The sequence below is a fragment of the Vidua chalybeata genome, chromosome 3 (assembly GCF_026979565.1).
Source record: "Vidua chalybeata isolate OUT-0048 chromosome 3, bVidCha1 merged haplotype, whole genome shotgun sequence".
NCBI lineage: Eukaryota > Metazoa > Chordata > Aves > Passeriformes > Viduidae > Vidua > Vidua chalybeata.
The window spans coordinates 112986857-113012689 of record NC_071532.1 but is presented as its reverse complement, the minus strand read 5'-3'; the positions used below and the strand labels follow the sequence as shown (position 1 = coordinate 113012689).

Below are 25833 nucleotides of genomic sequence, written 5' to 3'. Positions count from 1 at the left end.
AGTAACCAGCAAGCCCAGTGTGTCACTGCCCTGCTCCTGTTGCACAACTGGCCGGTGATTCACAGCTCTCCAGCAGTGGTGCTGCAATTCCTGCTGCTCAGCTGTCCCTGCAGAGCCCAGGAAGAGGCTGCCAGGTCCTGCTGGCTCTCCCTTTACACCCCATTAGTCCTAATTTGGTTACTTCTCCTTGTCACAGATCAGTGTCCTCTGGGGATCAGGACAAAAGAACATGGGAAGGATGTGGCGGGGAGAGCTGTGGGAACAGTTCCAACTCTGCCTGGACATCTCCAAACCTCCCAGTCCTGCAGCAATGGTCTCCTGAGTGAGCCACCAAGCCCAAAGGTGTCTTTGTCCTTGGTCAGGCATCTCCTGAGGAATTGCTTCCCTCATGGGATAACATTTAACAATTTGACACAAGGGCCAGCCTTACACAACAGACAGAAAACATTTTCTCTTGCTTGTAGAGGGATGTGTGAGATTCTCGGGAGAAAATTCTCCCTGGAAAGGGTGCTCAGGCCTTGGCCTCCATCCCTGGAGGTGTCCAGGGCAGGCCTGGATGTGGCACTGAGTGCCCTGGGCTGGGGACAAGGTGGGGATCAGTCACAGCTTGGACTGGATGGGCTGGGAGGCCTTTTCCAACCTCAGAGATTCTGAGATTCTGTGTGGCACCACCTCCCCTCCAGGATCCCAAAGATCACCTTCCCTGAAGCGTCGAAGTCCGTGAGCAAGCTGTCTAGGACAAAAGCAAACAGGGCTGTGAACATCCAGAGCTGACAAACCTCCCAGGAGTGCCTGGAGCCGCCTGGAGCGCGGCTCCCAGCCGGGCTCAGTGGCAGTGCCTGTGCCACGGAGCTCCCCTCGGGCACTGGAGCTTTCCCCTTCCCTCTGCTCAGTCACAGAGGAAGTGTTGGTGCGGCGCCCTTACACTGCTCGAGCAAAGAGCTAAAAATAACCCCGCGTGCTGTGTCAGCGCCGCGGCGGAGCCGCTGCCGGGGCTCGGGGGACAGGGACAGCGGGGACAGCTGCCCGCACACCCGGCAGGGTGAGAAACCAAAGCACTGAACACACCCAGCCCTGTGTCAGAGCTGGGCCTGGGAGGGACACGACCTGTAGGGAACGTTTTCACAGAATCGCTGAGGCTGGAAAATCCCTCCCGGTCCATCCAGTCCCAATGCCCACCTTGTCCCCAGCCCAGGGCACTCAGTGCCACATCCAGGACTGCCCTGGACACCTCCAGGGATGGGCACTGCAAACCTGCCTGGGCAGCCCCTGCCAAGGCCTGCCCAGCCTTTCCAGGGAGAAATTCCTGCTGCTGCCCACCCTGAGCCTGCCCTGGCCCAGCCTGAGGCCATTTCCCCTTGGCCTGTCCCTGTTCCCTGGCAGCAGAGCCCGACCCCCCCTGGCTGTCCCCTCCTGTCAGGGAGTTGTGCAGAGCCACAAGGTCCCCCCTGAGCCTCCTTTTCTCCAGGCTGAGCCCCTTCCCAGCTCCCTCAGCCCCTCCTGGGGCTCCATTCCCTTCCCTGGACACGCTCCAGCCCCTCCAGGTCTCTCCTGGCAGGAGGGGCCCAGAGCTGCCCCCAGCCCTGGAGGTGCCCCAGCAGTGCCAGCCCAGGGGACGGGCACTGCCCTGGCCCTGCTGCCACCCCAGAGCTGCCACAGCCCAGGGGCCAGTGGCCTCTTGCCCACCTGGGCACACCTGGGCTCGTGCCCAGCCGCTGGCACCATCACCCCCAGGGCCTTTCCCAGCCTTCCAGCCCCTCTGCCCTCACATGAATTGACTCATCCTGCAAACAGTGGGAAATTAACGGGAGCAGGGTACTTAATTATGACAGCAAATTGCAGCTGGCAGTGTGCTGGATCATACCACGGGACAGCTCGGGATTCAGCGTGAGGGAAGCGCTGGGTCAGTGCAAAACCTGTGACGGGGCATCTCCAGCATTTCCAGTGCCTTCAGTGCTGGTTCCACAGCCTGGCTCTTGCAAGAAAGTTTGCTCCCCTGTGTGGGAAGAGCAGGAGCTGTGAAGGAATTCCCCATGTCCAGGTTGCCGTGGGCTCCACTGCAAACACACCAGGTACAGGAGGTCCTTGGGCTCCTCGTGCTGGGTCAGTGCCTGAGCCATCCCCTCCAGCTCATGCTGGGAATGCTGCTGGATGAGAGGCTGGACATGGCCTGGCCGTGGGTGCTGGCACCTGGAAATCCCCCAGCCCTGGGCTGATTCCCCCAGTGTGGGCACCAGGAAAGGAGGGATTCAGCCCCTGTGCCCAGGTGAGAGCCCACCTGCAGAGCTGCCCCAGCCCTGGGGATTCCAACTGCACAAGGACCTGGAGCTGCTGGAGAGAGCCCAGAGGAGACCACGGAGCTGCTCCAGGGCTGGAGCCAGGCTGGGAGAGCTGGGGCTGCTCACCTGGAGAGGAGAAGGATCCAGGCAGAGCTCAGAGCCCCTTGCAGGGCCTGAAGGGGCTCCAGGAGAGCTGCAGAGGGACTGGGGACAAGGAATGGAGGGACAGGAGCCAGGGAATGGAACCCACTGCCAGAGGCTGGATGGGATATTGGGAGTTAGGAATTGTTCCCTGTGAGGGTGGGCAGGTCCTGGCACAGGGTGCCCAGAGCAGCTGTGGCTGCCCCTGGATCCCTGGCAGTGCCCAAGGCCGGGTTGGACACTGGGGCTGGGAGCACCTGGGACAGTGGGAGGTGTCCCTGCCACGGCAGGGGCGGGATGAGCTGGGCTTTGCTGTCCCTGCCCGGCCAAACCTCCCCGCCATCCCGGCACGCTCCGCTTTCCCCTCACGGCTCTCTGCCCCCCTCACGCCTGCGCCGCCAGGGGGCGCCTCCTGCCCCGCCCGCGGCCTCGCTCCGCCCCACCCGAGGTGACGTCACCCCAACCCCTGCGGGAGGAAGCGAGCGCAGCCAATGGGAGCGCGGAGTGCGCCGCGGGGAGGGCGGGGCTTTCGCGCGGCCGCCGGTGACGTCACCAAGCGGGGGGGGGGGGGTTCTGCGGAGCCGCACCTGAGCGGGGCAGGGCGGGGATCGCTCCCAAAAAATCCCATCCAGCCCTGCCCTCTGGCACTGGGAGCCATTCCCGGGGTCCTGTCCCTCCAGGCCTTGTCCCCAGTCCCTCTGCAGCTCTCCTGGAGCCCCTTCAGGCCCTGCAAGGGGCTCTGAGCTCTGCCTGGATCCTTCTCCTCTCCAGGTGAGCAGCCCCAGCTCTCCCAGCCTGGCTCCAGCCCTGGAGCAGCTCCGTGGTCTCCTCTGGGCTCTCTCCAGCAGCTCCAGGTCCTTGTGCTGTTGGAATCCCCAGGGCTGGGGCAGCTCTGCAGGTGGGCTCTCACCTGGGCACAGGAGCAGAATTTCCCCCCTGTGAAAAATGCGTATTTTATGATTGGCTTTTCGCAATAGTTACAATGAATATTACATGTGCGATGTTGGAAAGTTACGCTGTATTGATTCTCTCCAGCAGTGTTTTGAATGTATTTTTAAATTATAACAGAATGTTAAAATAGAAACTATGCTATGTAAGACACTTTTTAACTATCTCAAGAAAGAGATGAGATAATCAAGGAATTCTTTGCACAAGGATAACAATTACAGAAACCCCGAAATTTTCCAGAGAAGAGGGATTTATGCCTTTCCTTATCAACAGAAACGAACTTCTTCAAGCCTGACTTAGACCCGAAGGCGCCTGGGGATTAACAGAAACTTTTTAACAAGTACCAGACGAATTTCTTGTTTTAAATAAAATATATGCATATTCATGAGGTGTTTTGCATATGCAACAGGCTATTAAGGTGATTCCTTTGTTCACAAGGCATGCTTGTCGTGGCTTAAGTGCTCGAGAGCATCCGGACGTCCGGAATTCTTTGCTTTTTATTGTCTTGTAATTGTCCTAACTCTAAATTTTTATTACTCTAACTGTATCACTATTTTTATAACCATTTTGTTATTATTAAACTTTAATAAATTTTAAAAACCAAGTGGATTGGCGTTTTTCACAATTACCAATAAACTTTTAAGACTTTAAAAAAAACAGGTGATTCGTGTTCTTCACACCCTTTTTCTCTGCTTGGATCTCAGTGCTGGGGGTAAGTTCACCCCTGTGCGCTTTCCTGGTCTGCGTTGAAACATCACCCAAAAAATTGCGTAAAAATATTCTGTTAAACTGCCCACGCTGGGGGATTAACCCGGCGCACGAGGGGTTCCAGGGCCAGGGCGTGCCCGCCAGCAGCCCAGAGCTGCTCTCCCTGTGCCCAGCGGCGGAAAAAAAAAAAAAAAAAAATTAAAAAAAAAAAAAAAAAAAAACAAAAAAAAAAAAACAAAAAACCAAAAAAACCGCACGGAATAAACGAACTCCGGGGGCCGCGCGCGATGACGTCACCCGCCCCGGTGACGTCGCGGCGGCGCGCGCGCCCCCCCCATATCCCCTCCCCGCCCGGCGCGCCTGCGCGGTGCGCGAGGCGGGGGAGAGGCGGCGCGCGCAGCCTCGGCAGCGCCTCTGAGGGAGCCGCGGCGGAGCCCCGGGGGGGAAGAGCCGGGCAGGGCCTGGGAAGAACCGCGGCCCATCGAGCCGAGCCGGGCCGGGCCGGGGCGAGGCGGGCCGCGGGGTTATGAGGGCGGGCGCCGCCGCCTCCCCGTGAGGAGCCGCGGGCGCGGGGAGCGCGCGAGGCCGCCCCGCCACAGGAAGCCATTTTGTGGGCCCCCTCCTCCTCCTCGCTCTCGTCCTCTTCCTCCTCCTCCTCCTCCTCCTCCTCGTCCTCCGCCGTCGCCGCCGCCCTCGGGAGCGGCAGGGCCCGGTGAAGGAGGCGGCGAGGAGGGGCGGCGGCGGCCGCCGCGCCCTCCCCCATGGCGAAGAAAACCTATGACCTGCTCTTCAAGCTGCTGCTCATCGGGGACTCGGGGGTCGGCAAGACCTGCGTCCTCTTCCGCTTCTCCGACGATGCCTTCAACACCACCTTCATCTCCACCATTGGTCAGTGCCTTTCCGCCCGGAGTGGGGGGGGGGGGGGGGGGCTGCGGACCCCCCCGGTTCCCACCGCCGTACCCCCCCCCAGCTCCGTCCCTGTGTCACCCCCGGGGACCCCCCCACCCCCCCAGTGTTCACCCCAGCCCCGTTATTGTGTCACCCTCCAGGGATCCCCTGTATTATGTCCAGCCCCCTGGGGACCCCCTGTGTCACCCATCAGGAATCCCCTGTGACCCCCCCCCCCCCTCCCCACCCAGGGACCCCCCAGCCCCGTGTCTGTGTCACCCCTAAGGACCCCCTGTGTCATCCCTAGGGACCCCCTGTGTCACCCATCAGGAATCCCCTGTGACCCTCCCCCCTCCCCACTTAGGGACCCCCTGTGGCTCCCCTAGGGATCCCCTGTGTCACCCCCTTGCCCTACTCATGTATCCCCCCCCCTCCAGGGACCTCCTGTGTCACCCCTAGGGACCCCCTGTGTCACCCCCTTGCTCCACTCCTGTATCCCCCCCCCTCCAGGGACCTCCTGTGTCACCCCTAGGGACCCCCTGTGTCACCCCCTTGCCCTACTCATGTATCCCCCCACCCCAGAGACCCCCTGTTTCACCCCCTTGCCCCACTCATGTATCCCCCCCCCACTCCAGGGACACCCTGTGTCCCTCCAGGACCTTCCTGTGTCCCCCACCCCATCCCTGTGCTGTCCCCCCGGCAGAGCCGCCCCGGTGCCGCCCGACGCCGCCTCGCCCCCGCTGCAGGGCAGGGTGGGTTTGGATCCTCCCTCCGCGCTGGGTGACCCTGAGCGACCCTCGCTGTCCCCCCCCCGGCTGGCAGCTCGTCCCCCACGCCCCGTGCCAGCCGGCAGAGCCCACCTGGCCCCTTCCATCAGCGTTAATCCCTGTGCCTGCGGGAGGCAGGGCGGTGGGATCCCGGTGCCTGTGTGTGCACCGCTAGCGATGCGCCTCGGAAACGGTCGCGCTCCTGGGTGGGGTCTGTTTTCTCGCCCAACAAAGCTGTCCTTTCCCCCCACTCCCCTCGGCAAAGCTGACTCCAGCCCTTCCTCGCAGAGCACCTCCTGACCAAGGTAGAGCTGCCGTGACATCACGAAAGAGGGATGTGTCTTTGCCTTTTTCCGTGCCATCTGTGCCACGGGACAGGCCTGGTACCCAATCTCCTTCCATCCCAGGGGTGTCACAGGGCTTCGTTTGCCTTCTCCTGAACATCTTGTTTTGCAGATGAAGAGTTCAGGTCAGCAGCTTCTCACCTTCTTGGTGGCCGGCTCTGGAAATTAAGAATAATTCCTCTCTCGGCTGTCTTGCAGCACCCACTGGTGTAACACATGCAGATACTCACATATGGATAAAAAAGAGAATTATTTTGAGGGGTTTGAACTGCATTTGGCTTTTGTGTTTGCTGTAAATCCCTTAAATCACTGGTCATGCAGCTGAGGGAGCGTGGAGTGTCAGTGTAGATCTCAGTGCTGGGTATAAGTTCACCCCTGTGCACTTCCTCATCTGTGTTGAAACATCACCCAAAAATTGCACCTCAGACTATAACACGTAAAAATACTCTCTTAAGCAAGGCTTGGGAAATTTAAAGTGAAAAAAAAAAACCACCTTTGTGACAACTAAGTGTCAAGAAATGTATTGCCTAAAATCTCTTAGGGCCTCAACTTGGCGTTTTGCTGAAATTTTGGGGCACTGTGTGACAGCTAATGCTGTCCCTTCCCATGGCATGGGTTTGCTGCTGTGGCCAGGGTGTATTTTGGCACTGCATGGCAGATCCTTGCTGGGATCACATGACATTCCTTGCCTTTGGAGTTCGTTGGGAAGGTTTATTTCAATTCTCAAAGTTAAAAATAGTCAACGTCATAGTTAAAAAGTCAGCGGGCTCGCAGTGGCTCCTGCTCCAACAACTCGTGCTTTTGATAATTAGTAATTTAGTAATTAGTATTAGTTGCTGGTCTAACTGTGCAGTTTTGGGGCCTTCAAGGGGAGTATCACCAAGTTGAGTAGGAAGTGTGCACGTGCAGGTTTTGGAAGTGTTTCCCACCAGTCGGACCAGTGGCTGTTTGTTTCTGGAGTGCCTAAACTGGAAGGCAGAGGTGTTTAATTCCCTGAACTCTGAACTGAATGTCTGGTGATGGTAGCTGTGTGCACCCTTTGGTTGTGTCAGGTTTGTGTCGTCACAGTGGAATTTGGCAGGTGTTGGGGTACAAATTGGTTTTCTGTGTGGTATTTAACTGCCCAAGGATGCCTTAAATGTGTTGTTTCCATAGTCCTTCTGTAAGCTGATGTGGAAACCTGGAGGGAAGTGTCCTGTGCAGACAGTGTCAGCTGAAAGGGAGACTCTCCATCAGCACCTTGGGAAAAACAGCCCATCCCTGAGGGAGGAATCCAAACACCTGAGTTACCCAGGGCCACTCAGTTCTCTCTGCATCATTCCCAAGCGATGCAGCAAACTGGCTGAAAATGGGATTTCAAATCCTCCCTGGTGACAGCAGCTCTCACACTCACCCAGGCTGGCCCCGCAGCAGCAGTGGCAATCCAGGAGCCTGGAAAGGGGTGTTCCCTGGGGGTCCCTGCTGTGGGAAATCCCAGCACAGCAGCCCTGCAGCTCTGCTTGGTGTTGCAGCTGGAAGAGCAGAGTTTTGGGGAAAGCCTCCGATGGAGTCTTTGACCTGTAGCAACAAGGAAACGTGGTTTCCAAAGCCCTGTGTACACAGTGGGTGACAGGAGGTGACTGGATCCTCGACTGAGGCTCTCCTGTGTTTGAATAACCCCAGCAGCTCTGATCCCTGCCCTGGGTTTGCTCAGAGCTCAGCCAACAGCCTGGGACGCACGTAAAATGTACTGGAGTGTTTGCTGAGGGCTGTAGGCAGGGACTGGTTCATGGAATCAGGGAATGGTTTGGGTGGGAAAGGACCTCAGATCCCACCCAGTGCCACCCCTGCCATGGCAGGGACACTGCCACTGTCCCAGCTGCTCCAGTGTCCAACCTGGCCTTGGGCACTGCCAGGGATGCAGGGGCAGCCACAGCTGCCAGGGCCTGCCCACCCTGCCAGGGAACAATTCCTAATTCCCAATCTCCCATCCAGCCCTGCCCTCTGGCAGTGGGAAGCCATTCCCTGGCTCCTGTCCCTCCATCCCTTGTCCCCATCCCTCTGCAGCTCTTCTGTAGGTTCCCTTCAAGCACTGGAAGGCTCAGTCTTCAGTTTGCAAAGAAAAGAAGGATTTCAAGGGATATTGAAACTGGCCTCTGTCTAAGGAGGATGCATGGTGAAAAGGTTTTAATTCTCCAAAACCAAAGGCCTGTTTGCATATGTAAGGGAAGGCACACTAATAGAGCAATTCTGCTTCATGTTAGTAACTTCTATTCACATTTCATCTTTGCACATTGGCTAATCCTGCTCCATGATGGCTGCTGGGAGATAACTTACTGCCCCTGTAATTTGACATACTCTCACTTTGACTTTGAGTCACTTCAATCTAATATTTCCTGCTAAAGCAGCAGTTAAGCTTCTGGATGTGCTGAGGTGCCAGCGTGAGTGATTTCATTGCCCCGTCTCAGGCACTATAAATATTCCAGATGGCATTTCTGCAAGAAATCCCAGAGTCATGGTAACCTCCCTGGGGAGGGCAGAGCCTGGGCCTCCAGCCCTGCCCTGCTCTTTGCAGGTACAATAGAAATACATCTTGGAAGCATTAGTCCATCACAAGCTGTTTTAAACTTTAACTGTTCTTCAACGATTTTCTGGTGCAAGAATCATTTTTATGGGATTTGGTTTTGAGAACCGTGGAGATTTCTCAGTTGTGCTCTAGGGGTGCTCCTGGCTGGGTCAGTGAGTGGGTGCAGCTGCCCCTCTGGCACTGGTGGTGCTCCTTGGTGCTCCTCCTCATCTTAGTGCCCTCCCTGCTGCCACTGCTGCTACTGACAGATTGTCTTTATTTTGAATGTTTAAAATGTTAGGATAAGTAACTTCCAGGCAGCGTATCCCTGAGATCTTATTTTTTAATCTCTCTTTATTGGCATTCAGTGTGTCAGGTTGTTGATGGTTTGAAGTGAGCTGTGCATAGAGGATGCACGGGAGCTGTGCACACTTTGTGGAGCTCCTCGAGGCCCAGCCTTTGGCACCTGGGAACAGGTAGGGAGGGAGGCTCTTCTGCCTGCTGAAGGATTTGAATGCCAGAACTGAGCCTCAGCCTGTAATCACCGTTGTGTGACTAAGTCCAATGCAAATGAAGATGAGTCACAAAAAAAATGCTTTCCCATGAAATCTCTAGTAACAGCTCAGGAGAACAAAGGGTGGGTGAGTATTGGGAGATTCCCCCCCAGTGCTCCTGATGGAGGTAAAACTTCCCTGGATCTTTACCCCTCCTGGAGGTGCAGCTGTATTTTGTGTTCCTGAGCTTTACTCACCTGGCTGCAAGTCTCCAAATCCAGAGATAAAAAACAGTGATATATGAGGTTTGTTTTATTTTGAACACAACCAAAGCTGTGCTAGGAGCGTGCAAAACTATTATTTTTAAATGTGACAGTATAGGAAAACTACTCAGATGAAATTATTATCTTTTAATTATTTATTTTGCCTTTATTAGAAGTGGGTTGGAGTTGGAAGACATTGCTTCATATTGGCACATTGAAGCACTGAAGTTTTTAAAAATAAGTCCTCAAGAGTCCTCAAGTAATAAATCCAAGTTTGTTTGTGCATCCTGGGAGGATTTGTTCACTCAGGATTGTGATATATTAATGTCAGAAGGAAGGAGGGATCCCCAGGTAGAGAATGGGGAAAAACTTGTCAGATTTGGGGAAACAAATGATGGTGTGAGTGGTGAAGATGCTGCTGCTGTGCAGGGATTGCAATGAAGTTTGAAAAAGAAGCAGTTTCAGGATTCAAATAAAAAAGGGGTTACTACACCAGTTGGAAGTACTGGCTTGCCTGTTCCCAGAGGTTGTGGTGTCCCACCCCTGGCAGTGTTCAGGCCAGGTTGGACAGGACTTGGAGCAATGTGGACTAGTGGAAGATCTCTGCCCATGGCAGGGGGTGAAACGGGATCAGCTTCAAGGTCCCTTCCAAGCCAAACCATTCCATAATTCCATAGTTCCATAATTATATCCCTTTTTTTGTATCCTGCCTACAGGAGCAGCAGCAGCTGTGAGTTGTGTTCATGTTGTGCCCAGGCTGTGGGGTCAGTCTGCTTCTGACTCCTGGCATGGAGCAGGTGACTTAGACAAGGAAAAATCCCAATAAAGCTGGCCCAGCAAAGCCCCTCGATCCCAACTCCTGCTCAGTCATTTCCGTGACCTGAACCCATCAGGCAGCAGGAGAGGCCAAAGTCATTTCCACTTGGAGGTGGCTGTGCTGCAGAACTGGCTGCCAGGGGAATTTTGGAAGGGAAAAGATGGGTGGGTTCAGAATGAAAGTAGAAAATGGAAGTGGATCCACTGGTGGCTGCTGGATGCAGTGCTCTGGATGCAGGCTGGAGCTCAGGAATCCCCTGGGCTCTGGGCTGCTGGAGGTTGGACAAGCATTGTTTGGCCTGGAGAGGGGTTGTCCTCTCCTCTCTCTGCTGGGACACCCAGGGGAAGGATTACAGAGCGAGCTGGACTTGTGTGATACTGTACCAGAAGGGTGGCTTGGTTTTGCTTTTGATTAGTAGGGTTTTTTTGGGCTTTTGTGTGTGAGTGTTTGGGGATTTTTTTCTCATGTAGGGCAGTGAATAATGAGCAGCAGTTTTGCACACGCCTCACAGAGCTGATGAGAAACTGGGGATGGCTGTGGTGAAGAGCTGAGGAACTGAGCTGGCTGGAAACTTCTTTGTGTAACGTGGCTGTTTTTTCAGCTGAGCTGGATCTGTTCCCTGATGGGGCTCCTTGCCTTACCCTCCAAATCTGTGCTGGTGGAGTGAAAGGGCAGCAGGGGACGTGGAAACAGCAGAGGAGGTGGTGTTTGTACTCAGAACTCCAGGATCACTGAGGCTGGGAAATCACATCCAGCCCATCCAGTCCCAGCTGTGCCCAATGCCCACCTTGTCCCCAGCCCAGGGCACTCAGTGCCACATCCAGGCCTGCCCTGGACACCTCCAGGGATGGGCACTGCAAACCTGCCTGGGCAGCCCCTGCCAAGGCCTGCCCAGCCTTTCCAGGGAGAAATTCCTGCTGCTGCCCACCCTGAGCCTGCCCTGGCCCAGCCTGAGGCCATTTCCCCTTGGCCTGTCCCTGTTCCCTGGGAGCAGAGCCCGACCCCCCCTGGCTGTCCCCTCCTGTCAGGGAGTTGTGCAGAGCCACAAGGTCCCCCCTGAGCCTCCTTTTCTCCAGGCTGAGCCCCTTCCCAGCTCCCCCAGCCCCTCCTGGGGCTCCATTCCCTTCCCTGGACACGCTCCAGCCCCTCCAGGTCTCTCCTGGCAGGAGGGGCCCAGAGCTGCCCCCAGCCCTGGAGGTGCCCCAGCAGTGCCAGCCCAGGGGACGGGCACTGCCCTGGGCCTGAGAGGTTCCCCATGAAAATTCACCTTCTGGTTGCAGTTCCACATGAACAAACCTCTTGGCAGCAGTTCCAGTGCCTGGCCTTCCCTCCTCCCTGCACCAGTATGAACCAAACCCCAGACTGGGCTCGCTCCTCTCCTGGTGCTGTTGCTGTCGGTGCCTCGGGCAAAGCCGGTCAGGGAAGGACGTGAACGCTGCGGAGCTGCTTCCTCAGGCTCAGTCCTGTGCTGGCAGCCCTGCTGCTCCTCTGTCCTTGCACTGACACGCTGGTGATGTGCAGCTGAAACTCGGGGGCAGCTGATCCCCAAATGTGCTGAGCACGATCAGGAGCCCTGCAGGCTCAGGGGAAGGAGAGTGCCCAGGTTGGCTGCTCCAGTTAAGCCAGCGCTGTTCCAGGGGGGGACTGAGCTGTCACTTCAGCAGTGACAGAGATGGAGAGTTAGGAAGTCACTGATATTTTCTAGGGTAATGTGTGTTCAGATTTGGAGCGCAGGCTTCTTGTGACAGGCTGTATGATCTGTGGGCTGCTTGTGAATTTTCAGAGGCCAAACAAAATGTCTGTTGCTGTTGCTAGAAACTTGTTCCTGAATGCCTAAGCAGGAACACAGTCTTTGTTTTAAGTAGCCAGTGATTCGTTTTTAGTGCCTTGTTGAGTGATAAACACAACTGGGAGGTGCAGAGAGTGATTTCCTCTTGACTCCTTGGTTTATGTCCTTTGAAAGAAAATCTGTTTTGCTCTTGCAGAAGATTTTCTTCCCTGTGAGGGTGGGCAGACCCTTGCACAGGTTGCCCAGAGAAGCTGTGGCTGCCCCTGGATCCCTGGCAGTGCCCAAGGCCAGGTTGGACTTGGCAGCACCCTGGGATAGTGGAAGGCATCCCTGCACATAGCAAGACGTGAATTGGGATGAGCTTTAAGGTTCCTTCCCACCCAAACCATCCTGTGATTCAACAATTCTCTTTATTCTGAGAAAACACTTGATCTTTTCCACTTTTCAGGTCAATACTGATATTTAATTAGGGTTGATTGAGAGCCTATTGATGAAAAACTCATCAGGGGATAGGAAGAATCAACCCTAACTTGAAGGGTTTTAGGCAGATGTTGCTGCCTGTAGTCCAGCAGTTTTGCCTTGGCAGGCCCTGCTCCCTGTCCCTGCAGCCCTGGAGCAGGGCGTGGGCTCTCCCCACCCTGGGTACCCACAGCTTGCTCCCTGCTCCTCCTCCCTGGAGCACGGAAAGCCAGCGTGCCCCTGCTTGTTAGCGAGCTGGAGAACCTCAAGAAGGATGGTGGCTGGGAGAGCCCTGCTCTGCCAGGAAAATTCATCCCACCTGGGCTTGAGAAATGCCCAGGCAGGACACGGGAGCGAGAGCAGGTTGCTCAGATTCTCCAGGAGTGGCGGCCTGTTGTGCCATCAAAAAGTCATGGAGCAAAAAGTAGAGAAGGATTTCAGCCTTGGTTTGTGTAACTCTTACAAGGGGGTAAAGTACTTGAGAAATGCTTTGTGAAAAACCAGCTTGTCAAATTCCTGGTGCTGAGGGAATTCCCTGTCTGGCCCTGGAGAATGGGGAAGAGACCAGAGCTGCTCTTGCAAGTTGTCTTGAACGTCTGGTGTTTCAGTGCAGCTCAGCTGTGTGGGTTTGACTACAAGTCTTGTGTGGGTTTAACTAAAGTCTCTGCATGTTTTGGTTCTGTTCTGTAGCTAAAACAACTCCAGGCTTTCTCTCCCACTGGGATTGTGACTGTTCTCTGTAACCTGGAGAAGCGCTCGTTTGTGTCTCGCATTTTCAAAATCTGACTTAATGCTCCTAGAGAGACACCTGCTTGCTTGAGAGCCAATAGGTATGGAATTTCTGCAGTTAGATTAATACCTGTACAGCTTTTTCCTCAAGGATGCTTCTCAAACTGGTGTGCTTTCATCTTTGGATCCACTGAAGCTGTTGTTGGACTAGGAGGAATGCTGGAAGTGGTCTCTTCCCAAAACCATGGCTCTGTTGTGGCATGCTGCTGCTGCTGTGTGTACTGGGAGTTCCTTTGGTGCTGGAGGGGCTGGGATCAGTGCTTGGGGAGGCTGTCCTGGCCCGAGATCTGAGCTTCAGAACCCTTAAAAGCCATGGTTCCAAAGGTGGGTGGTGCTCTGCTAAGTTCAGGTGTCATCTCAGCGTGTCCAGGTGTGGGTCAGGGTACAGTACCAGCCACTGGATTTGTGGAAGGTTCAGGAAAGCTGGGCTTTGTCATGGCTCATCTGCACCTTATGAGAGCAAACTCTCACCTCTGTTTCCTGACAGCATTGCCTGAATGGGTTGTGCCTGGTCCCAAAGAAGTTGTTCTGCCCATGAGATGGTTGTGTCTTAAGTGGGTCTCACCAACAGTGTAATCTTCTACAGTAAAGGTGATTTTACATTTCCCTTCAGGTGCTCACTTACTGACTTTGGGCACCTGGATGTATGTGCTCACCTATTGGTGTCTGACATATTTATGTGCCAGGTGTCATCTCCTGCCCTTCCAGCCAGGCCCATGGTACCTGTTCTTCCTCACCACCAAATCCCCCTGGCAGGTGACTTCCCTGAGGCCACTACTTTGCCTGCACTTTCCTTGCTGCAGATCTGTAATAAATGCCTGAGCTTAGGTCATTGGAATGCTGGTAGCAGTACCTAGAAGCTTCCAGTTCCTCAGGTAGCAGCATTGATTTCACACCTTCCAAGGCTTGCTGCAGGCTGTGGCTCATCCACCCTCCCCTCTCCCTTCTCCAAGTGGCAGAAGGAGCTCCTGAGAAGCAGAGCTGTCACCTCCATCCCTGTGCACGTGGCAGGACGTGCGTGTGCCTCTGTCACTTTTGAGAGGGAGCTCAGATGTGGAGCCTCAGCACAGCTGTCTAATTACAGGTTAAAGGTGTCCCTCCAACACTCCTGAGTCCTTGGGTGTGCTGAGAGGGGCTTTCATCTCCAGGGAACTTTTTGATCTTCCCAGTAAACAACAAAGTTACTTAGTTATTTTAGCTACACAAATCTCTGGCAAAAGCAAAGGTGAATCCTGTCTAGTTCTTTGGGATTTGTGCTTCCTGTTGGTCTGTCCAGGACAGCATGGACCAGGAATGTGAGTTCTCTGGAAGTCTGCTGTGCCTCATGCCTGTTTCAGTGAGCAGAAATGCTGTGTGTTCCTTCAGAGGGGCTCAGAAACTCCACCTGCAACAGCATGAGGCTGGCAGTGTCTGCTCAGCTGAGGTGGCCATGTGCCTCAGGGAGGTGTCCCCAGCCTCAGGGATGTGTCCCCAGCCTCAGGGATGTGTCCCCAGCCTCAGGGAGGTGTCCCCAGCCTCAAGAATGTGTCCCCAGCCTCAGGGATGTGTCCCCAGCCCCAGGGAGGTGTCCCAGTGTGCTTGAGACCTTGACCCAGCCAGAGAACAGGAGATGGAGCTGCCTGGGTTTGGGCCATGGATTGACAGAATGGATTGGGTTGGAAGGAACATTTAAGTTCATCTTATTCCACTCCCTTCCACTATCCCAGGTTGTTCCAAGCTCCAGTCCAGCCACGGACTGTGTCAGAGAACAACACCAACACCAGGCTTTACAGGAAAAGAGCTGAGGTCGCAGCAGAGCTCTGCCAGCAGCTGGAGCAGCAGCCCCACAAGCCCCAGGGTGCCAAACCACAGCACTGACAGTCCTTGTGTCACCTCTGGCAGCTGCTGGGTGACAACACCTGCACTTGCTCAGAGCAGGACTTCTCACACCACCTCTGTTGCCTGCTCACTCTGCTCTCGCCCAGCTGCAGGGTTAGAAGCTCTTTCAAAGCCAGTGGCTGCTGTCAGCTGCTCTGAGGATCATAAGGAGACCTCATCCAGCAGGAATCTCCCCTGACTGCGGGGCTTTTGATGGGATCCAGGGCAGCTCTGCACACTGGGAAATGGGATCCCCACCTCAGGTCCTATCCTGGCACCCAGGACCAGCAGCAAGACTGAGGCAGCCTGTGGAGCACAGACTCTGTGGTTGTCACCTCACAGCAGGGCTGGGCTAATTTGGGCTGTCTGGGGGTCTCTCATTGCCCAGCAGTGCCAGCACCTCTCTGCTTTTCTGTTCCAGTCACACACCACCTGCAGCACAGCTTTTCCCCAGAACCCAGATCAAGTTTTCCCTGTTAGGATCAGAGTCAACCTCCTTCTGTCCTCAGCACCAGGCTCAGGCAGCACCAGTGGGGACACCCAGGGCCCAAAGGGGCTCCAGGAGAGCTGCAGAGGGGCTGGGGACAAGAGCTGGAGGGACAGGACCCAGGGAATTCTTCCCAGTGCCAGAGGACAGGGCTGGATGGGATACTGGGATGGAATTGTTCCCTGTGAGGGTGGGGAGGGGCTGGGCTGGAATTCCCAGAGCAGCTGTGGCTGCCCCTGGATCCCTGGCAGTGCCCAAGGCCAGGCTGGACACTGGGACACCCTGGGACAGTGGCAGTGTCCCTGCCGTGGCAGGGGTGGCACTGGGTGGGCTCTGAGGTCCCTTCAGCCCAAACCATACTGGGGTTCTGTGAACCTTCTTGCAGAATAGAGCAAACTGAAAAATCCAAACATGTCTCACAGCCTTCAGTGCTGCCTCAGGAGATGCCAGTGTTCTGGGTAGCAAGAAATGTTAATTCCAGGTGTGTTGTGTGACATTCTTCCAGTTGTTTCCACATTTTCAAAGGCACATTATTCCTGTTTCTCAAGCTTTTTCTGGGATTTCAATTAGACTGTTGTAGTATCAATAACAACTAAAAAAAGTGATAAAACTTCCTGATGAATGTGATGCTTTGGGGCAATACCACAACAATGGGCCTTTATTCCAAGATTTTTCCTTGCTGATGAACTGGAGAGCTCTGCCACTCATCTTCTCACTTGCTGGAGAACTTAAAGCTTGGGTGGAAACTGGAAATCTGGTGTTCCAATTCTCCTCCAAGAGCTGGGAGCTGGAGAATCTCTCCTGGTCACACTGTGCCATTACCCTGATGTGTAGGAATTGCCTTACAGACTCCTAGAACTTGGTGTAAACCAAAGGTCAGAACCTGCTGCCACGCTTTTCGTTGATGCTGAGGGGTTAATAAATGAAAGGTTTCTCTGATGTGTGAGTTGCTGTTCAGTAACTGGGAGCACCCCCAGTGATGTGGCAGCTGTTTTTGAGTGTTGGAACATCCTACTGGAGCCTGGGGAGGGAACAGGTGTGTCCCTAACCAGCCATTCCCTGTTGGAAATGTCACCCAGCAAGGGCTGGCTGCCAGCCTGTCCCCAGCCCTTTGTAAGCAGGAGTGATGCGAGGTCACATGTGGGGTGGCAGTGCTGGTGCCTCGCTGATGGCAGCGCGTGCTCGGTGCCAGCAGTGACAGAACTCTCTGCTCGGGACGCTCAGAAATAATGGGATTGTTTTGTGTTTGTAAGAACACAAACTGGTTTTCCAGCAGTAAGTTGTCACATGAGTCCTTTTGGAGCAACCTGGTCCAGGGGAAAGTGTCCCTGCCCATGGAACAAGTCGAGCTGGAAGATCCTTCCCAACCCAAACTGTTCTGGGATTCGGTGATTCCGTGGCAGTGAAGTGAGTGGCTGAATCCTTTCATGACCTCCCCAACACAGCACCTCCTCTTTGGGAAAGCTGAGGCTTTTCTGAATGAATTCACTTCCCTTCATTTATGTATTATCTGTCTTGTCCATCTGCTGAGTATAAATTAGCCAGGATAAGTGTTAACTTGAATTTTATTTTTATGTTATTTGAGGGCAAAATTACCATTGCAGCAAGTAGTGACAAATTCTGTGTTTCATAAATAGCAGTCTATGTGAAAGCAGATTCATGCACTGTATTTATTTTCTAGCTAACAAATATAGCTTAAGTAGGGTGAGACATGCATGAAAACTGATTTAATTGGCTGTAATTGAACTTGAACATATTTAATTCATGTCCTTGGTGGTTTAGAGTAGAATTCCAATTGCAGACTGGGCTGTGTGGAGTGCAGACTTTTCCCTGCTGTGATTTTGGGTGTGGGACCTGGTGGGCTCCTGACAGTGGGATTCGTGAGGAGATGCAGCTGCTCATGTGATGCCCTCCCTAAAAAGAGGGGCTGGTGAAGGCCTGGACCAGAGTTAATTGAGTATATTGGAAAATGAAAGATGTAATGGCAGGGAATTAAATCAGCCCTCAAACCTGGAATTAACTGACACTGAGCAGACGTTACTGCTGCATGGGAACAGCTCTGAAGGAAGTTCTTTTTCTTGCTAGAGCTTCATTTCCTTTTTTTGCCCCTCAGTACCTTATGAATAAAAACCTTTTTGTCTCTCTTGTCTCTTGGTATGCATAAAACATCACTAAAATAGTTCCTTTGTTCATTTTCTTTTGTTTTGTTTGTGGGAGCCTTGTGTAAGGTTTAGCTGCTGGAATAACAAAATGATCAAATTTCTTTTTTCTGGAAGAAATAACTGCTTGTGTTGAAGCTGTGGTCTCGGGGACCTCAGTGACAGCGTAGGTGGTGTCAGCAGGAACCTGGAGCCTTCTTTCTGCACAGAGATTGTTTTTACACATAGATTTGAACTGTTCTTTCATGTGACTTCTGAAACTCCTTCCCTGGGGGGAGCGTGGCTAAGTGAGACCTCCCTGGACAAAAGTTGCACTGGTGTTTGTGAGCTGAGGGGCAGCTGGGGAGGAGAGGATGAGGAGGTTCCACATTCTGGCTTCAGAAATGGCCTCAGTGCCTGTCTGTGAGCAGTCACTGCCCCTCAGTGGTTGTGCACACAGATATTTCCAAGGGGGGTGCCAGGGGATGGTGCCAGACTCTGCTCAGTGGTGCCAGTGACAGGACAAGGTGCAGTGGCCATGAACTGGAGCACAAGGAGTTCCTCCTCCACATGGGGAAGAACTTCTGTCCATGGAGCCCTGGAACAGCTGCCCAGGGAGGATGTGGAGTCTCCCTCTCTGGAGATGTTTCAAACCCTCCTGCTCCAGGTGACCCTGTAGGACTGGAGGATCCCCAGAGGTCCCTTCCAGCCCCAGCAGTTCTGGAATTCTCTCTGAAGCTCTCTTGTTGTCTGGGACGGCTCCCAAAACCCGTGGCAGCCGTGCCTTGAGCACATCTGCTGAGTGCACAGTGAAGTTAAACATGTTGGATTCTGAGCTGCTGGAAGTGGCTGGCCCTTCATGTCCGGGTCACAGCGCTTGGGAAATGCTCCATTTTGTGGGGAAATGCTCCATTTTATGGGAATGTCCATTTTATGGCAAATGCTCCATTTTATGGCAAATGCTCCATTTTGTGGGGAAATGCTCCATTTTATGGAAATGTCCATTTTGTGGGAATATCCATTTTATGGAAATGACCATTTTGTGGAAATGTCCATTTTGTGGAAATGCCCCATTTTATGGAAATGTCCATTTTATGGCAAATGCTCCATTTTATGGAAAATGCCCCATTTTATGGAAATGACCATTTTGTGGGAATATCCATTTTATGGAAATGTCCATTTTGTGGAAATGTCCATTTTATGGGAAATGCTCCATTTTATGGCAAATGCCCCATTTTATGGAAATGACCATTTTGTGGAAATGTCCATTTTGTGGAAATGCCCCATTTTATGGAAATGTCCATTTTATGGGAAATGCCCCATTTTATGGAAAATGCCCCATTTTATGGAAATGACCATTTTGTGGGAATATCCATTTTATGGAAATGTCCATTTTGTGGAAATGTCCATTTTATGGGAAATGCTCCATTTTATGGCAAATGCCCCATTTTATGGAAATGACCATTTTGTGGAAATGTCCATTTTGTGGAAATGCCCCATTTTATGGAAATGTCCATTTTATGGGAAATGCCCCATTTTATGGAAAATGCCCCATTTTATGGAAATGACCATTTTGTGGAAATGTCCATTTTATGGGAAATGCCCCATTTTATGGAAATTACCATTTTGTGGAAATGTCCATTTTATGGGAAATGCCCCATTTTATGGGAAATGCTCAATTTTGTGGAAATGTCCATTTTATGGCAAATGCCCCATTTTATGGGAAATGACCATTTTGGGGAAATGTCCATTTTAGGGAAATGTCCATTTTGTGGAAATGTCCATTTTATGGCAAATGCCCCATTTTATGGAAATGACCATTTTGTGGAAATGTCCATTTTATGGCAAATGCCCCATTTTATGGCAAATGACCCATTTTATGGAAATGACCATTTTATGGGAATGCCCCATTTTATGGCAAATGCCTCATTTTATGGAAATGACCATTTTATGGGAATGCCCCATTTTATGGCAAATGCCTCATTTTATGGAAATGACCATTTTATGGCAAATGCCTCATTTTATGGCAAATGCCCCATTTTATGGAAATGACCATTTTATGGAAATGCCCCATTTTATGGAAATGCTCCATTTTATGGCAAATGCCCCATTTTATGGAAATGACCATTTTGTGGAAATGTCCATTTTATGGGAAATGCCCCATTTTATGGAAATGCCCCATTTTATGGAAAATGCTCCATTTTGTGGACATGTCCATTTTATGGCAAATGCCCCATTTTATGGGAAATGACCATTTTGTGGAAATGTCCATTTTATGGCAAATGCCCCATTTTATGGAAATGCCCCATTTTAGGGAAATGTCCATTTTGTGAAAATGTCCATTTTATGGCAAATGCCTCATTTTATGGCAAATGCCCCATTTTATGGAAATGACCATTTTATGGGAAATGTCCATTTTATGGCAAATGCCCCATTTTATGGAAATGACCATTTTATGGGAAATGTCCATTTTATGGCAAATGCCCCATTTTATGGAAATGTCCATTTTGTGGAAATGTCCATTTTATAGAAATGTCCATTTTATGGCAAATGCCCCATTTTGTGGAAATGTCCATTTTATAGAAATGTCCATTTTATGGGAAATGCCCCATTTTATGCAAATGACCATTTTATGGAAATGTCCATTTTATGGCAAATGCCCCATTTTATGGAAATGACCATTTTATGGAAATGCCCCATTTATGGCAAATGCCCCATTTTATGGCAAATTCCCCATTTTATGGAAATGCCCCATTTTATGGAAATGACCATTTTGTGGAAATGCCCCATTTTATGGAAATGACCATTTTGTGGAAATGTCCATTTTATAGAAATGTCCATTTTATGGGAAATGCCCCATTTTATGGGAAATGCCCCATTTTATAGAAATGTCCATTTTATGGGAAATGCCCCATTTTATGGAAATGACCATTTTGTGGAAATGTCCATTTTATAGAAATGACCTTTTTATGGGAAATGCCCCATTTTATGGGAAATGCCCCATTTTATAGAAATGTCCATTTTATGGGAAATGCCCCATTTTATGGGAAATGACCATTTTGTGGAAATGTCCATTTTAGGGAAATGTCCATTTTGTGGAAATGTCCATTTTATGGGAATGTCCATTTTATGGAAATGACCATTTTATGGAAATGACCATTTTATGGAAATGTCCATTTTATGGCAAATGCCCCATTTTATGGAAATGCCCCATTTTATGGAAAATGCTCCATTTTGTGGACATGTCCATTTTATGGCAAATGCCCCATTTTATGGAAATGACCATTTTATGGAAATGCCCCATTTATGGCAAATGCCCCATTTTATGGCAAATTCCCCATTTTATGGAAATGCCCCATTTTATGGAAATGACCATTTTGTGGAAATGCCCCATTTTATGGAAATGACCATTTTGTGGAAATGTCCATTTTATAGAAATGTCCATTTTACGGGAAATGCCCCATTTTATGGAAATGCTCCATTTTATAGAAGTGTCCATTTATGGGAAATGCCCCATTTTATGGAAATGCCCCATTTCATGGCAAATCCTCCTCTCCCCCGTTACCTCCTGAACTTTGCCCACGCGCTGATACGGAGAGCGCTGGCTCAGGAATGAAACCACCACATCAAAGTGTGCCCCAAAGCCTCGGCCCACGGGCTGAGGCTGCTCCTGCCCGGGGGACTGCCCTGCCCATCAGGTGCCTGCTGTGGGACCTGGCTGTGGGCACCGCTCCGCGTCCCCTGGAGCGTTCCTGGCACGGCTGGAGCTCGCCCAGGTGCCCTGGTGCCTTTGCCAGAGTGGGAGAACCACGCTGTCCCTCGCTGCTGCCTCAGCCTCCACCCCAGCTGAAATCACCCAGCTGTTGATCCCCCAGATGAGCCCCCTCAGGGGGGGTTTGGAGCCTGGAGGTGTCCAAGGAAGGCCTGGACGTGGCACTCGGTGCCCTGGGCTGGTGACAAGGTGGGCACCATTGGGCACAGCTGGACTCGATGATCCTGGAGTGCTTTTCCAACCCAAGTGAGTGTGTGGTAACTGAGTTTCTCAGGTGTGGCTGTGTGTGTGCCATTGTCCCTTCCTGTGAAGCTGGAGGAGGATGTGGTGCCTCTCAAGGTTGAAAGAGGTTGATTTGAGCTCTTGGGGGATTCAACTTCAGTCCCTTGAGTCCCCTTTCTCTCCAGCCCCCCAGGCAGCCACCTCCAACTAATGCTCACACACCTTAAATCCTCCCTTGCAGGAGCTGTCACCTTCACTTTACAGAAAAGTTGAAATTTATTTGCAAAGATTAGTACAAAATTCATTCTGGCAGTTTGTGTCCAGCTCAGTATTTAAAGACCTGCAGCAGATGGAGTGAGGGACCTGGAACCTGAGGTTGATGTGGAGCTCTTGGGAAGGCCCTGTGTGTCATCGAAAATGAGGAAGAGACATTTGGAAATCCCTCCCAGGCTCGTCCCTGGGATGGGCCCTCATCTCCCTGTGTGCTGTGTGGTACCAGGGCCTTTCCCACCTCCTGATTATTTGGATTTTAACCCCAGGTGTGGGTTTGAAGAGCACTTCTCATTGTAATCCATCTATCAAATGTGAGCAGTGCTGCTTGAGGAGCAGCAGCTCTGGGGAATCCCTGATGTCCTTACAGCCCTGTGGCTTCCCAGACATAAATGCGTGGATAGAATCTGTATTTTTAAGAAGAAAAAAAGTCATATTCAGCTGATAAAAGGATTTACATCTGCAAGTATCCAATGTGTAATATCAAGGTAATGGACTTCTCCCAGTTGGAGGGAATAAGGTGGAACAAAGGAGGTGTCAAGGATTGTTCCTGGAAGTGATTAATATTTTAATTTAGGTGATGAGCAGTGGAGAGGTGGAAGATCCTCTGTGCCATGGAGGTGTTCCCCACACAGCTCCCACCACCTCTGTCTCCTTGGTCACTTCATATTTTTAATATTTTTTAACATAGCTGCCAAGTGCTCCTAAAGAACTCTTGGAAGCAGTACTGCCTTTTGCAGTGACTCACCTCAGGTGTTAATTTGTGATTTTTAATAGAAATCTCAAAAACAGTCATGGAGAAGGTTTCAGTTGAGACTTGCAGTGAGACAGTTTTGGTGCCCTACATTTGCTGTGCATCCCTGGAAGGGCCCAGTGGCAGAGATGTCAGCTGCTCACAGCTCCTTTGCTGCTTTGATGGCAACAGGAGCACTCAGAAAGGAATTTCCAGTTCATTTCCTGGAGCTGTGAGTCCTGCAGTTGGGAGTGCTGTTCATCTCTGAATTGGTTGGTGCTGTAAGGGCAATATGGGATGGGTTTGGGAACATCCCCAAATTCTTCCAGCAGTGGAGATGTGGATGAATTCCCAGCAAGTGGCCATTCCCAGCCACCAGGTCAGGCTGGATAACAACGGGATAACAACGGCCTCCTATTGTCTGGGGGGGAATTAAGCCTGAGATTTGGGGGGATAGAAGCCACAGTACTGGATTTGTCACCAAAATGAATCTTCACGAGTCCCTGATGGGCTGGTCAGGGCTGGTTTGCATAAATCAGATCTCCCTGTACCCTGCTAGGGATGTGTGACAGCGACTGAGGCACACAGATGCATCCAGGAGGGGAATGTAGGTCACCCCGAGGAGCTGCTGTCTCACAGGACTGTCATCTGCTTCGTTAAGAATAGATTAATTGGGAGGAGAGGATCTGGCTCCGGTGCTGCTGGTGCTGCTGCCCCTGTCCCGTGTCCTGCCTGACATCACCAGCTTTGGAATTCCTCTGGATTGGTGTGGGACTGGGGAAACTCGGCCTGGAGGGGCAGTTTTATAAAGTACTGGGAAATGGGGGTCACTACGAGGGGCTGGTAGCTTGAGCAGCCTCTGGGAAAGGAAATACACTTGGGCTTAAGCATCTCTAATTTAGCACATTTTGTGTTAAAAGCTGAAGTGCTTCGTTTGGATTTTGGGAATCTACTGCATTCCTAAAAATAGATACTGGAATTAAATAAGTTTTTTTTTTTTAAGATACACATGCTCATGCTAAGCAAATGTCACTGGATAAGAGCCTTTAACTTACCTTTACAGAGTGAGATCTAGTCATAATTCCTGTTCTTGACAGCTGCTCTACAAAATAGCAATTTTCAGGATACTGCAGGTCCTGTGGATCCCCAGCAGTTGGGTTCAGCTGTTCCCATGGGAGTTTCTCTGCTGCTGCTGTGAATGTTACCCAGAAAAGCACTTTTGTGTAGCTGTTGCTGCCGTGCTGTGGATGGATGGAGGCTGCTGACCTTGGGATAAAGCAGGGAGTGTTTGCCAAGGTGATAGTTCAGGGGGAAAAGCAGAGTGCAAGGGCTGGTTTGGTGAGTGGGTGATGAGAGAGCTTTAGGGGAAGGAGAGGCCTTTGGCTGATGGACTGAGGATGGGAGGGTTGGCACCAGGGACTGGATGTATGGGAAAAAAACTTAGCGCTGTCATCACTTGTGGCTGGTGGGATTAAAGCAGTTAAATCACTTGACTCTGCTCCCATGGTCCTGCCAAGCCCAGCTTGATCCAAACCAGGCTCCCAGACAGGACCTGCACCTTCAGGGAGGAGTTTCTCCTGCCCTGTGGAGCTTTCTTAAACCACTGGAATGGTTGGCCTTGGTGATCTTAGAGGTCTTTTCCAATTCCACGATTCTGTTCTGTAAATGAGCTCAGTGCACGTTTCCCAAGGTTTCAGCTAAGGTGTGTGCTACTTTACTTCATGTGAGGTATGTGCTGACTTTATTCAGATGCAGCTTCAGGTGCTCTGTCAGTGCTGAGCTGTCACGACTTGAAACCTTGCAGAGCAGGATGAGTGAGTTCCTGCTGCAGCTCTGGTTTGCACACTGCACTGGCAAAAACTTCCTGCAGAGAAGGTGAAACACCTGAATTCACTGAAAATTCACTGAATTTCTGCTTGGTTTACTCATACTTTGAGTTCTTTGTTACCCTCCTGGTGGTGACATGTCAGAAATGATGGAGCTGAAGGTGTAGAAGAGGAGAGCAAAGAGAGCCAGGAGGCCATTCCAGTGTCACTGTGGTGACTGATACTCTCTGGGTTGTTCCCAAGGCTGCTCCTGCCTCTCCCCACAGCTGTGGGAGCCCAGGGTCTCTGGGAGTCCTGCCTGCCTCTCTTCATTTCCTGGGGCCCCTTTGCTCCCTGTGCCGAGCTCTGCTCCCCCCTCCAGGCACTGGGCTCTGTGTCTGAACAAGTCAGGCAGGAACTCCCCACGCTGCCCTCAGAGTCCTGAGTCACTGCAGCTTGGGAGGCTCTGAGGGAACTCCCCTGTCAGTTTGTACCACGAGCTGGAGTCCTTTGGAGAGCTTTTATCCTGGGTCTGAGTAGTGTGGGAGTATCCTGTGGTAAGGAGGGCTGGGAACGTGCGGCGTGGCCCAGCAGATCCTGAGCCGTGCTGCCTGTGTGTGCTGGGGCCCTGCATTATTTATAACCTGCCTTGCAGCTCTTTGTGTGGGCTTGTCTCAGGCCAGCAGCAGCACTTGGCTCCTCTGATTTGGGTGTTCTGGGGTTGGAGACTCCTCTTGGGTCCCCTGCTCTCCGTGCCTGGCTGGCTTATACTGGCAGGTAGTGCCAGGACACAGGGAGTGGCTTCCCGTGGGCAAAGGACAGGGATATTGGGAGGGAATCCCAATATTCCCCTTGGGAAGGCCCTAGCACAGGTTTCCCCTGGAACCCTGGCAGTGTCCAAGGCCAGCTTGGACAGGGCTTTTGATGCCTGGAAATAGAACACAAACTTTTCCACCTGGGATAGTGGAAGGTGTCCCTGCCCATGGCACACAGTGGGACAAGGTGAGCTTTAATGTCCCTTCCACCCAAACCATTCTGGGATTTGGTGAATGCTATTTTTTTGTATTTCCTTGAAGAATTCCTGGCCACATGTAAGTGTAGGAAGGATCCATGCAGGAATGGCTGCTCTCCCAGGGATGTGTGTGGGAAGCAGGGATTCTGTGTACACACACAGCAGCAGGTGAGCTGCCTGTGCAGGGGCTCTCCCCTGGAGGAGGAGGAGCAGCTGCTGGATCTACTGAGTTACTCTGCTGTTTACTCAGGGGATTAAGTGTGTTTGAGCTCTGAGAGCAGGGTGTGTGCAGGGCTGTGGAGTTGG

At 51.9% G+C, this 25833-nt stretch overlaps 1 protein-coding gene and 1 long non-coding RNA gene across 2 annotated transcripts in view; one reads left to right on the top strand and one right to left on the bottom strand.

Moving 5' to 3' along the window:
* Positions 1–1798: 1798 nt before the first annotated feature.
* LOC128785167 (uncharacterized) lies at positions 1799–2792 on the bottom strand. Its single transcript, XR_008429783.1, has 2 exons — positions 2406–2792; positions 1799–1996 (listed from the first exon to the last, which is right to left on the bottom strand). It is a non-coding gene; the product is annotated as an uncharacterized LOC128785167 (long non-coding RNA).
* A 1655-nt stretch (positions 2793–4447) lies between these two features.
* Positions 4448–25833, top strand: part of RAB10 (RAB10, member RAS oncogene family) — a 49844-nt gene continuing 28458 nt past the window's right edge. The window contains exon 1 of the mRNA XM_053937431.1: positions 4448–4964. Coding sequence (XP_053793406.1) covers positions 4838–4964 — 127 coding nt within the window. The 5' untranslated portion in view covers positions 4448–4837. The remainder of the gene's footprint in view (positions 4965–25833) is intronic.